Consider the following 13,549-nt stretch of genomic DNA (forward strand, 5'->3'; position numbering starts at 1 on the left):
AACAGGATAACCCAGTTCTGTCAGACAGAGCTGAACTGAAGCTCAATTCACACATCCTCTCCGTCCTTATCCCCCACCCCAGCTGGAAACAGGTGAATAGGTATGTTAATGTGTTTCCTTAAAGTTGTTTAACAGACATGCACAGTGGGACAAACAGGAACAAAGCTGCTTGGAACTCACATCTTCCCCTCTGCCCAAGTCCTAATCAGCTGATGACAGGAAGTCTGTGTAACTCATCCGGCGCACAAGTGCACTGCACTGAAAATTGTCCCTTTAGACCAAGGCAAAGAAGCCTCAGCCAATCTCCAGTTTCTTCACACTCAAATTGCTGACATTTTTATGACTATGAATATGCCCCTCTCCTGAACTTTACAGAAACTGTACCCCGACCCGTACTCGGGAAGTCAGATGTGGGTGCTGGCCCTCTCCTTGCACTGCCACTTTACAACGAATAAGTCTCTCTCCTCCTAATCACTCAGCGTGGAAACTAGTTTGACCCGATCGTGCACCGGACAGGGACCTATGTTCGATCAGCCTTCAAAACGTTCTTCATGAAAATTTATTTAGCGTCTCAGAGTAACTAACTTTAAAAATTGGTTTTGATTCTGAATTCAGTAAAGGACAGTGGTCTAGTTAAGACACACAAAAGGAACTCATGTTCCTTAAACTGAAGGCTGAAAAGGATTTTCTTAGAGGCCAAGAGGTCCAATCAATAGCTTTGAATAGGATTCAAGAAAACACAGATCCAAATGCCCTTGAAAATGGGATAAAGAGTCATATTTGGATATGCCTAAGCAAGCATTTTAAAAATCCTGCAAACTGAGAACCAAACGAAAAGCAGAGTCTCACAGACCAAGCTGGAAGTAATCTTAAGGAAAATGCTTGGTTGACTCATCAGTAAGCATTCCCAACCCTCTTCTCAATCTCCTCCTCCATTCTAGAGACTGAAGGAGAGCTGGTGGCATAGTGGGTAAGGCATTCTAATGCTAAACAGGTCAGTAGTTCAAACCCTCTACCTGCTCTGAGGGAGTAAGATAAGCCAATCTACTTGCATAAAGATTTACAGCCTTTGAAACCCAATGGGGGTTACTATGAGTTGGAATCAACTCAATGGCAGTGGGTTGTTTTTTGGTTTACTCCAGAAACCAAAAGCTCTGGTGGTGCAGTGATTAAAGCACTGGGCTGCTAATGAAAAGGTCGGTGATTTGAACTCACTGTGGGAGAAAGATGAGGCAGTTCACTCCTGCAAAGATCTACAGCCTTGGAAACCCTATGGGGCAGTTTTATGCTGTCCTATAAAGGCACTATGAATCAAAATCGACTTGATAGTGGCCTTTATTGTTGTTCTTTTTCACTCCGAAGGCTGAGAAGCTGGAATGTACCCAGGTGTCTCTTGGGGAGTTCTATGAAGGCTTGGTTTCCAGAAAATGCAAAGCACCTGAAAACAAGTATGCACCACAAACAGCATAGGCTTGGGGCTTATTCGAGATTTTGAGGATGGTGCAAAAAACCAAAAAACCACTCAGTGGCATCGAGTCAGATCCGACTCACAGCGACCCCTCCTTGGGTTTCCGAGGCAGTATCACTACGGAAGTAGATTGCCCAGCCTTCCTTCTGAGGAGTGGCTGGTGGTTTGAACCAACAGCGTCTGGTTAGCAGTCAAGTGCCTGAGGCGCTATGCCACCCGAGCTCCCGAGGATGGTACAGGACTAGAAGTATTTGGTTTTCTTATACGTTACATAAGGTTGTTATGAGTCGGAAACGACTTCAGAACATCTAACATGGATCGAACTGTTATTTCCCAAAAATATGTATTATAAATGCTTACATGTGGATGTAATCTCATCTAGGAATAGGTGTTGGTTATGTTAACAAGGCCGTAATGGTGTACAGTGTGTCTTAAGCCAATCACCTTTGAGATATTAACAGCAGATTAGACAGAGAAGGAAGCACAACTGGAGAGGAAGACATACACAAGAAGATTGCCGAGAAACAGAAGGTGAAGAGACACGAGCCATCCTCCAGACACAATGTAGAGAGCCTTCCCCTAGAACTGGCACCCTGAGTTCAGACTGTCTCCTAAACTGTTGTGAATATAAATTTCTGTTCCTTAAAACCACCCACCTGCCGTACTTGTTACAGCACAAGAAACTAAGACAGGGATCAAACTCACCTATTCCCTTATTCTTGTACACATGTGAAAGCTTGAAAATAAGGCAAGACAGTGCCTGTATAAGGAAGACCTAAGAAGAACTAATGCTTTTGAGCTGTGGTGTTGGTGAAGAATACTATAGTATCACGGACTGCCAGAAGAACGAACAAATCTGTCCTGGAAGAAGTGCAGCTGGAATGCTCCTTGGAAGCGAGAATGGCCAGACTTCGTCTCACCTACTTTGGTCACGTGGTCAGAAGGGAAGTATATCATGCTTGGTAAAGTGGAGGGTCAATGGAAGAGGGGAAGACTCTCGATGAGATGGATGTACAAAATGACTGCAACGATGAGCTCAGGTATGGCAGGGATGGTGAAACTGGCCCAGGACTGGACAGTGTTTGGTTCTTTCGCTATGAATCAGACCCAACTTGATGGCACCCACCAACATTCCCTTATTCTGGTTCACTGCTCTACAAGGCACTTGTCAATACATTATGCAGTCGCTTGTACTATGACTTTGCACATTTAATATAACACTCTGTGTGAACAAGAACTTGTTTAGTTGACTTCTACATTACTAGTGCCTATGAAGTTCCTGGAAGCAGATAAAACTGCCCCACTAGAAACCCACAGACGGAATGGAACCTTTTTGTCTTCATGGCCACTCTATTTCAAATCCAAACCCAGGGTCCAGAACCCAAGTATTAAGCAGTTACACAAGTAATGTGTGTAGGTGCAGAACAGAATAGATGGCCACAGCACCCACTACAGGCACTTGTGGCTCTCCAGCCATTTGGTGCCATGGTTAAAGCACTCAGCTGCTAACCAAAAGGTTGGTAGTTCAAACTCATCAGCTGCTCCATGGGAGAAGGTTGTGGCAATCTGCTTCTGCAAGGTTTATACCCTTGGAAATCCTATGGGGCAATTCTACCCTGTCCTATAGGGTCACTATGAGTCAAGATCGACCCACCAGCAATGGACTTCCAGACAAAACTCAGCTGGATGACTCATCCTCGAAACGGCAAACACCTCTGCTTGCCTGATCCATGTCAGGCCCTATACTACACACACAGTAGATGGAGATGTCAAAATCCTGGGTGTGCCCTATGCCACCTAGACACAAAGTCCAGGACTATGCCACACGCAGGGCTTTACAGACTCCTGGCCCCTGATGCTAATTTCTGCCTACTGCAAGGACTGCTAATCTTCATAGGCATTAGGTAAATCCTACGGAAGGGAGGAGGGAATTCAGGCCCTGCAATTCAGTATGGAGACAATGGGGGCTGAAACAGGTAAAAAAAAAAGTTCTTACTTTTGATGTTGGGAAACAGGAGGAAAGAAGGAAACTAGGAAGTAGGCAGAAAATTTCTGAAAGAATGCAAAACTGATCACCAGAGAATTTGACAAATCCAAGCATCTCTCAGTAAGAGATCAGACAAAAATTAGCAACTCTAGTGAGGAGCTCTGGTAGCATAGTGGCTAAAGCACTTGACTGCTAACCAGAAGGCTGGCGGTTCAAACCCACCAGCCACTCCTCGGAAGGAAGGTTGGGCAATCCTACTTCCGTAGTGATACTGCCTCGGAAACCCAAGGAGGGGTCGCTATGAGTCGGGGCCGACTCGACGGCACATAACAACAACAACAACAGTGAGGACTCAGAAATTGTTAATGAAAGATTGATTTGATAATCCCTTACAGCAGAGTTCACAAATTACCACATATTCTGCCTCGTGTATTTTAACACTGCCAACGTCCACTGTTCATGGATCATCTGTTTGCTTTCCTGGTACAACAGCAGAATTAGACAGTTGAGTAGTTGTGGCAGAATTGAGCATACCCATCTTCACTAGGGAGCTCTGGTGGTGTAGTGCCTAATGCTGCTTACCAGAAGGCTGGTGGTTCAAACCCACCAGCCACTCCTCGGATGATTGGGCAATCTATTTCCACAGTGATACTGCCTTGGGAACGCAAGGAGGGGTCGCTAGGAGTCGGAGCCGACTCTACGACAGTTTTTAGAGTTTCCATCTTCACTTAGGTTCCAAAGACCAGGTCGTTATGTGACTTTGGCAGTGTGAAAATTACCAAATTACATCATAACTCAACTCAAACCACTGAGAATCATGGCCCAGGCAAGTTGAAACATAAGCTTAACTCACAGCCAGCATTACAACTCCCACCTCTGTGCTTCTTACTGCCAGACTTATGTCATTAATGCACAAAATATTAAGACAGACTTTTCAATATGATCATAAATGTGAAATGTCAGATAATGAGAAAGTCGACAAGCAAGGAGTAGGGGTAGTTCCAAGAGAAGCCAAGATGAGGGTTTTCTTCTAGAGCTGACTAGAGCCTTTCCCTAAGAGACAGTGCCCTGAACTCAAACTTCTAGCCTCCTAAACTGTTAAGAAAATGACATTTCTGTTTGTTAATGCCACACTCATTCGTGGCATTTCAGTTATGGCAGCACTAAGAAACTAAGATGCAAAAACAGCAGTTTCCTGTGGCCTCTGAACCATCAAGTTGCTCTCCCCAGCTGTGATATCCCTCCCACTCACAGTTCACTTAAATCTCTGCTCCAACCTCCCCTAATGGAAAGGCTGTCCCTAGCCCTTGGATATCGCTAGACCTCTAATATCATCAGCAACCTTTAATTCCTCTCCATTTCATTGCCCACCATTTGACCCACTATATGTTTACTTATTTATCGGTGCCTCACCACCAAGTACAATATAAAGCACCATGAAAATCCTGATCAACTGCTACAGACCTGGCATACAGACGAGTATCTGGCATAATGGAGCAATGGACTTTGGACAAAAACAAAACAAAACAAAACAACTCACTGCCATCAAGTCAGATCTGACCCACAGCAACCCCTCCTTGGGTTTCCAAGGCAGTATCTCTAGTAGATCGCCCAATCTTCTTTCTGAGGAGTGCCTGCTGGGTTTGAACCGCCAGCCTCCTGGTTAGCAGTAAAATGCCTTAGGCACTAGGGTTCAAATACTAGCACAATTACTTGCTAACAGGTTGAGCTCAGGCAAGTAACCTCAACTTTGTCTTCAATTCCTCATACGCAAAATGGAGATGTTAGTATTACCTATATCGTCACAACAGGTATACCTTTTAGTAGGTAACAGGCCAAGAACAGAAAACCTTAAAGACCTAAAATACAATATAAAAACTTGGTCTAAAGAATTTTTAAAAATCCTAACAATTACAGTACCCTGGTAATGCCATGGTTAAGTGTTCAGCTTCTGACCAAAAAGGTCGGCAGTTTTAACCAACCAGCCACTCTGTGTGAGAAAGATGTGGCAGTCTGCTTCCATGAAGACTGCAGCCTTGGAAACCCTATAGAACAGTTCCACTATGTCCTACAGGGCCACTATGAGTCAAAATTGACTCAATAGCAATGTTTTTGTTTTTGTTTTTAACCCAACAAGTAAGTACATGCAGTTTATAATCACATAAGGAGCAGTTATAAAAACTGACCGATGACCTGACATATGGATTAGGGACTGTATCCATGTTGGTATAGCAGAACACTCTCAAATAAATTGAAAAATAATAAAACCTCCACAGCAGCTGAAACCAGTCAGCATCAGTTTATTTATTTATTTTTGGACGTAACAGAAGGCTGGAAATCATGTGTCCAGAGCTACTGCACACGCTCAACGATGCCACTGGGGAGGCCAGGACCACTGTGACCGTCTGCAGTGTCCTCCTTATCCACTGGTGTTCCTCCTCATGGTCACAAGACAGATCCATTAATACCAGACACTGGATCTCTTTTCAGGGTGGAGAGTTGAGGGGAAGACAAAAAAAAAAAGACAAAAGTGTAGAGCAGAATTCTGGTAAGACTGACTCTTTTTCAAAAACTTACCCAGAAGCCCATACAGTGACTTCTGCTTGTCAATGGCCCAGGCTGGGGCACATGGACGCTATGAGTTGCAAGAATACCTGTAAGATGAAAATTTTTTAAAATAGCTTATTTTATTAACCTGACAAATACCAGATTGTCTTCTTATGGAAGATGAGAGCGGATATTGGGGAAGCAATTAGAAAGTATATGCCACTGCTGGCCAAACAGGAAGCTGCAAATGTACCAAAGGATCCATGTGATGATGTAATAAATATCATGCTCTGATATTTAAATGCAATGCTTTTCACTTAGATGCCGGTAACAAACAGGTACTAAACATACCCACATGTTACACAGTATATAATGTACTTCTCAATACCCCACTGATCCAAAAAGTTATCCAAAAAGAAATCAGATACATCAAGAATGAAGTTATAATAAAAATACTATATACAAACCTTTTGTGATTAGGCTTAAGGGTTAATTAGAGGAATATGATCTTAAACAAAAAGACTGAAAATTAAGAAGCTGGGGGTCCGTTTTCATGATAAAAGACCAATAAAGGTGATCTCATTCACTGGAAAATTCATTTTCTCTCCCAGTATGAATTCTCATCTGCACAAGAATTGAGGCGCTGTGGCTGAAAGCATCTCCACACTGACTACGTCCATACGAATTATCTGCAGTGAGTTTTCACATGTTTCCTGAAAGAGGAATCACAATGATTATATTTAAAAGTTTTAAAGGCATCTTCTCCTGTGAGCACTCACATGTTCTATAAAAATTGAGGGATTACTGTAGACCAGGTTTTCTCCACGTCAACAATACTGCAACTTTGGGGTGGGTAATCCTTTGCTGTCGGGGGATACTGTGCATTATTATTGTGAGATGACATCGAGGTGATTCCAACTTATGGCGACCCCGTGTGTGCAGAGTAGAACTGCTCCATAGGGTCTTCAAGGCCGTGACCTCAGAAGCAGACCACCAAGCCTTCTTCCGAGGTCCCTCTTGGTGGCTTTGAACTGGTAATCTTTTGGGTAGTAGCTGAGCACTCAACCGTTTGCACAACCCAGGACTCTTTCCTGTGCACTGTGGGATGATTAACCTGAGGTCTTCCCACTAGATACCAGCAGCACCGCCCTCCTGGTTTTAACAACCAAAAATGTATCCAGACGTTAGCTAATGCTTCCTGGACCACAAAACCGTACACTCCTCTCCCACCCCACCCCCATGTTGAGAAGCACTGCTTCAGATTAAGGAATGGCAGAGATGTTCTGTAAAGGCCAGACAGCAAGTATTTCAAGCTTTGTGGGCCACATATGGTGTCTGTCACATTGGTCTTCTTTAAAAATGTAAAAAAACTATTACTAGCTATGGGCCATATAAAAAACAGACCAGAGGCCATAGTTTACTGACTCTTGCTGTAGACATCCCCACAATCCTTACTTTATATATAGATATATGTTTTTATATATATATATATATATGTTTTTCTCTTTAGTGTGATTTCTCTCATGAGGAATACAGTGTGAGACCAGGAAAGGTTTCTCAGTCATTGTATTTAAAGAAATTCTCCCTAGTATGTTTACTCTCATACCCAAAAGGTGAAAGGTGGTGCTGAAAACATTTCCACATTAAATACCAAGCAGGGATTTTTCTTCAGGTTATTTTTGTTAAAAACTGAATGTACACTGAAGGCTTCTCCACACCACAGAAATACATTTTCTCCCCAGCATGAGTTCTCACAGTCTCTTAAGTGGTGAGAAACAACCCAAATCTTCCCACAGTTATTACACAAATTGGTTTTCTCCCAAATTACATGTACTTTTTTTTGTTCAGGAAAGTGAGAGCCCATGAAGGCTTTCCCACCTTCCTTTTATCTACAAGGTTTCGTTCAAGCCTGAACTCATGTTGTTCATAAAGAAGGCGTGTTCACTGGAGCCTCCGCCAAGCAGATGGCACAAAGAGCTTCTCTCCACGGTGTGTTTTCACATGACTCCTCAGGGATGAGTGGTCACTGAAGGTTTTCCCACAGGCAAGACATTCATAGGGTTTCTCCCCAGTGTGTATTCTCCGGTGCACATTAAGGTTAGAACCTATGCTGAAGGCCTTCCCACAATGGTCACACTCGTAGGGTTTCTCCCCTGTGTGAGTTCTCATGTGTGTGTTAAGGGTGGACTGGTTTCTGAAAGCTTTTCCACACTGTCTGCATTCAACACGTTTCTTTACAAGATGAATGCTCATATGTCTCCTTCGTGATAAATAATCACCGAAGACTTTCCCACAGACAGTGCATTCATAGCGCCTCTCCTGGGTATGTATTTTCCTGTGCGCAGTAAGGTTAGAGCTTGCACTGAAGGCCTTCCCACACAGATCGCACCCGTACGGCTTCTCCCCAGTGTGAGAGTTCATATGTGTCTTAAGGATTGACTGGTTTCTGAAGGCTTTTCCACACTGTCTACAGATAACGGGTTTCTTGACTATATGAATTCGCATATGTTTCCTCCGTGATGTGACATCACCAAAGGCTTTCCCGCACTCTTTACATTCGTATGTTTTCACTATCATGTGGTTTTTCTTGTGCAAGTTGAAGTTAGACTTCCAGCGGAAGGCTCTGCCACACTGTGTGCATTCATAGGGTTTCTCCCCGGTGTGATTCCGGACATGTTCTTTAAGGTGTGAAGGATGCTGGAAAGCTTTCCCACAGTCATGACATTCATAGGGCCTCTCTCCAGTGTGCGTCCTCTTGTGGGCAGTGAGATGGCAGCTCCTGCCATAGGCCTTCCCACACTGGTTGCATTCGTAAGGCCTCTCCCCAGTGTGAATTCGCATGTGTATCTTCAGGGAGGAGAGGGTGCGGAAGGCATTTCCACATTGATTGCACTCAAAAGGCTTCTCTTTGGTGTGAGTTCGCACATGACTCCGAAGAGCTGAAGGATCATTGAAGGCTTTCCCACAGGCATTGCACTCATAGGGCTTCTCCCCAGTGTGTATCCTCTTGTGGCGTGTAAGAGAAGACCTTGTGGTGAAGGCTTTTTGGCACTGATGGCATTCATACATGTTTCTCCCACCATAAATGCTCACGTGTTGGGTGAGATGCAAGCCATCCTTAAAGGACGCCCCACAGTCACGGCGGTGATAGGGCCTCTTCCCATGGCGACGTCCCACTTGCTGAGTAAGATGAGCCCCCACGCTGAAGACGTCAAAAAAGTGAGCATATTCAGTGGGTTTCTCACCAAGTCCAGTTCTTTCCTATAGATTAAAGAGATGAGTGCTACATGAAACACTTCCCATAGTCATTACATTTATAGGAATTTTCCTCCACTTAAACTGCTATGAGTAGGAAGGAAACATATCATCATAACTGAATATATCATTTGCAGTGCAAATGTTCTGTTCCTGCTCCATCAATTACAAGGGCTAAATGCTATGCCATAAAGCTCCATCGCATGTTACATTTACAAGGCTTTTCACATATAGAGCTTCATAACTGAATCAAGCCTAACACTCACTGTCTGTGACATAGTTTTGGAAATGTTTACTTACTGGAGTTCTAAGTACAGAACTTTGGGGCTAGGTTTAGGATTTCCCCCCCTAAACTATAATTTTTGATAACACTGTCTCTGAGACACTGCTTCCCCTTGGGACATGCCTCCCGCTTCAAGTGACATGCATGGTTTTGAGATGCTTTTCCAACGCAAGGCAGCTCTACCAAACAAAACTCACTGCCATCAAGTAGAATCCGACTCATAGTGACCCCTCCTTGGGTTTCCAAGGCAGTATCACTAGGGAAGTACAATGCCCAACCTTCCTTCTGAGGAGTGGCTAGTGGGTTTGAACCGCCAGCCTTCTGGTTAGCAGTCAAGTGCCTTAGGCACTATGCCACCAGATAAGGCAGCTCTAGTCTTCTCCTAATGTGGAAGATCAAAAATTATCCCAAGAAATTCTTACCGTTGTCACAACATTGGATGTTTCCTTCCCAAAAATATCTTCTATAAGAATTGACCATTTTGTTTTAGATGGAACCTTCCAATCTGAAAACAAAATGGAAAAACACTAACTTGCTAGAAAAGGGAAACATGGGGATGATGGTGACAAAAACAGGTCAATTCTTTTTGCAAATACTAACCCTAATCACGGAAAATAATGTAAAAAGGAAACAAACACACACACACAAGAGCAAAAATGACTGTGAAGAATTTGGCTTTGAGATTTATATGTAATGATATCCAATGGTGTCACTTCTGACTCACAGGGACCATGTAGGGCAAAGTAGAACTGCCCCATACGGTTTCCAACACTGTGATTTTATTGGAGCAGATCACCACATCTTTCTGCCATGGAGCTGCTAGTCTGAACCACAGACTTTTGGGTTAGGAGCTGAGTGTTTAACCACTGTGTAATGACAGGGATAGAAATTTAATTGCATTAAATTTTATATTATAAGAAATAATTCTTCAAAGACTAGCAATGATATTGAAATATAGTATGATCAGAAATGTCAACTATGAAAGAAAGGGATAAAAACATCAAATTTAAGATAAAGAGGCAATGAGACCAGAATACTTGTGAGACAATGCATGGGTAGCGAAAGAGAAAAAAGATACTTATTTGAATTTCCCAGTTGGTATTTCCTAATGTTCCTTATCATGATCACTGAACAGAGCTGAAACTCAAAAGTACACACTCATTAGCCTGGTGCTCACCTGGACAGGTGCCTCGGTGAGCTACCCTCTCCTCTGTCCTCAGTACTTCTTCTTGCTCCAAGTGGGAGATGAGGCTGGGCTTGCCAAGCTGATACCCTACTCATGGGGAAAGAAATATGTTGAGGGAGGACTGTGCAGAGGACAACCCCTTCCATTACACTAGGGTCAACATGTGTTCAGTGAATATAGACAAGTCTGAGTTAAGAGCAGCAAACTAGTGGTGCCAGATTTCTAAAAAAACAGAATATAGGTCTTTCATGAAAAAAAAAAAAAAAAAGTCCACATATTTAGCCCTCCAAGAGAAAAGAGGTTTCTTACTTCAGAAACCCATGTTCAAACTCAGACACACATGGGAGAATCTCCAAAGTCCATGCAATGGACAGGACTCAATATCCATGGAGACACCGTGAGAGCAGAGACCAGGACTGCTTGTTCACAACTATGCTCCAAAACCACCCAAAGGTCCTGGGTCACAGCAACTGCTGTAAGAAACCATGGGATTAATGAATGGATAAACGCAGAAATGATGCCAGCCTTACCCACTGAAGTGAGGTTGCTATAGTTCTCCAGCATCACATCTTTATAGAGTTTTCTCTGAGAAGAATCTAGCAAGGGCCATTCTTTCTCAGTAAAGTCCACAGCGACATCTTGGAAAGTCACCGACTCCTAAAACATCATATGCATTCTGGGTCAGTGAGAAACCAGCCTATCAATGTTCACAGGATAGATAGCTGAGGCTGAAGACTCGGCATGAGAGACCCCACATGAAGGATTTTCAGAATGGGTTCTGAAGGGTCTCAGCTTCTACTCCAGAAGTCAGTCCTCAGTAATCTTCTTCTCCCCATGAGGATCTCGTCCTGTCTCATCACTTCAGATGTACCTCTGACACAAGACCAAATCTCTCTCTGCACTTAAAGTTTGGTTAGTCTAGTTGAAGAGCTTTCAGCTTTAGCTCTAGGGTCAAGCATGGCCTGAGCATTCTGCAAGCACCTGGTACATATATCATTTTCCCTGACTTTCCTGACTCCAAGACAGCCTCATAACATTCTGTGGCCCTCTCTCTAGCACCTTGATCTGATATCGTTCAACCTGGGTGAAGAACTGAAAGGAGTCTCAGCATGAAGTAGTGGGGGCCTTCTACGGCAGTGCCTCACCTACCATCAAGGGCCCTGAGACCTTGGTGTACCTGGGAATCGTCCCTGGTGGGCATATGAGGCTCCAAGACATTGCAAGGAAACAGGTCCATGCTCTCAGTACAGGAGCAGTCTTTTGAAGAAATATGAGTTTTCAATTCCTGAAGACAAGCAAGGTCCTGGGTAGACACAACTAGAAAAGAGAGAATCCATTAAGCACAAAAGCCTGCCCAACACTGCAGCACTCACAAATCAAGAAATTACCCTACTCTAACCAAGAGCATTCATACCCCCAACACACACACACACACACACACACACACACAGATGCATACATATAAACATATACACACATACAAAATGTTTGTTAAGATATTGTTCTGGTTACCTAGTACCACTGTGACAAGAATATACCACAAATGGGATGGCTTGAACAAACAGGAGTTAATTCTCTTACAGGCTTTAAGTCCAAGTTCAAAGTACCAGGCTCTAGGGAGTGGGTGAAAGTCCCTCAACCTTGGGCTTCAGCTCTGCCTCCCGCTCCTGGACCACTGAAGCTAGAGGGTTTTCTTCACTCAGACAAGCTATTGGCTGCTGAGGCTGACAACCCAAAGATGACAAATAAAAAGGCACAGTCCTGATGTTACCAAATCACACAGAAGGCCATTAATTCAAGTCCGCTGTAAGTCCCAAGGTCGGCAGAGCATGGCAGGCTGCTGAACAACGACTCGGCTACATGCAGGGTTCAAGTGTGCCATAAGCTAGTGAGGAAGCAGACCACATCCCTAAGGCAGCTACTCAGCTGCTCACAGTGGATTCCACCATGGAGCTGATTACCAGTCTCCTCAGGGGGAATACTACATCCAGCTGCCCAGCCACTCAACCAGGCCTAGCCAAGTTGACACACAAACTTAACTACCACAGATGTCAAAGCAGCTCTGCTCCCCTCAAAGACAGAAAGTAGGACAGTAAGGAAGTGATATATAGTCACAATTTACAGGTGAAGAAATTGAAGCTCTAAGAGGCAGAAGTGCAACTTTACTCATGCTTATTCAAAGGAATAAATGGGAGAATGTAGGGTTACTGCCCACTCTTCCTCATATACCAAGCACACATACTCCCTCCTTTTCCCAAATCCACAAAGACCCCGAAGCAAACACAAATCACCTGAGGCTCTTGCAGCTTTGCTCCCACCTCTTTCCAGTTCACCCGACCTCCCTGGGCAGCCTTCCATACCGCTGCACATTACCTTCAGCTCGCTGACTCCGCTGTGCAACAGGGGTCATGGAAGCTCGATTTCTGAGGACACGCACTGACTTAAGAACTTACCAAGTGTGCGAGACAGATCTGGGTCTGCCATTCTGTGAAAATGACAAGAAATCTGCCCAACAACTAGGCAGTGGGAGAATCAGGAGGCTCGTCCTCTTCCTCTCGGTCTTCTCCAAATAGGCATCTGTGGTAAATGAGAGAAAGAGTAACCAAAAAACCTGCTGGTGAAAAGTCAACTCTGACTCAGAACCACTCTCCAGGACAGAGTAGAACCACCCTCGTAGGGTTTCCAAGGCTACAGTGAATTTCCACATCTTTTTCCAGTGGAGCAGCTGGTGGGTTCAAACCACCAAACTCTCAGTTAACAGTTTAATGCTTAACCACGTGCCAACAGGGCTCCTTGAAAGAGAAACAAGATCAGTCAAAGACT

General features: G+C 44.0%; 1 protein-coding gene across 1 annotated transcript; it reads right to left on the reverse strand.

The window, feature by feature from the left end:
- Positions 1-7,943: 7,943 nt before the first annotated feature.
- ZNF317 (zinc finger protein 317) lies at positions 7,944-13,210 on the reverse strand. The gene is made up of 6 exons (XM_007958407.1): positions 13,180-13,210; positions 11,904-12,043; positions 11,257-11,383; positions 10,718-10,813; positions 9,963-10,045; positions 7,944-9,263 (listed from the first exon to the last, which is right to left on the reverse strand). The coding sequence occupies exons 1-6, from the start codon at positions 13,208-13,210 to the stop codon at positions 7,944-7,946; spliced, it is 1,797 nt and encodes a 598-aa protein (XP_007956598.1).
- Positions 13,211-13,549: the final 339 nt, after the last annotated feature.

Source organism: Orycteropus afer, unplaced genomic scaffold, assembly GCF_000298275.1.
Source record: "Orycteropus afer afer isolate SDZICR_OR568_19922 unplaced genomic scaffold, OryAfe1.0 scaffold00960, whole genome shotgun sequence".
NCBI classification, from domain to species: domain Eukaryota; kingdom Metazoa; phylum Chordata; class Mammalia; order Tubulidentata; family Orycteropodidae; genus Orycteropus; species Orycteropus afer.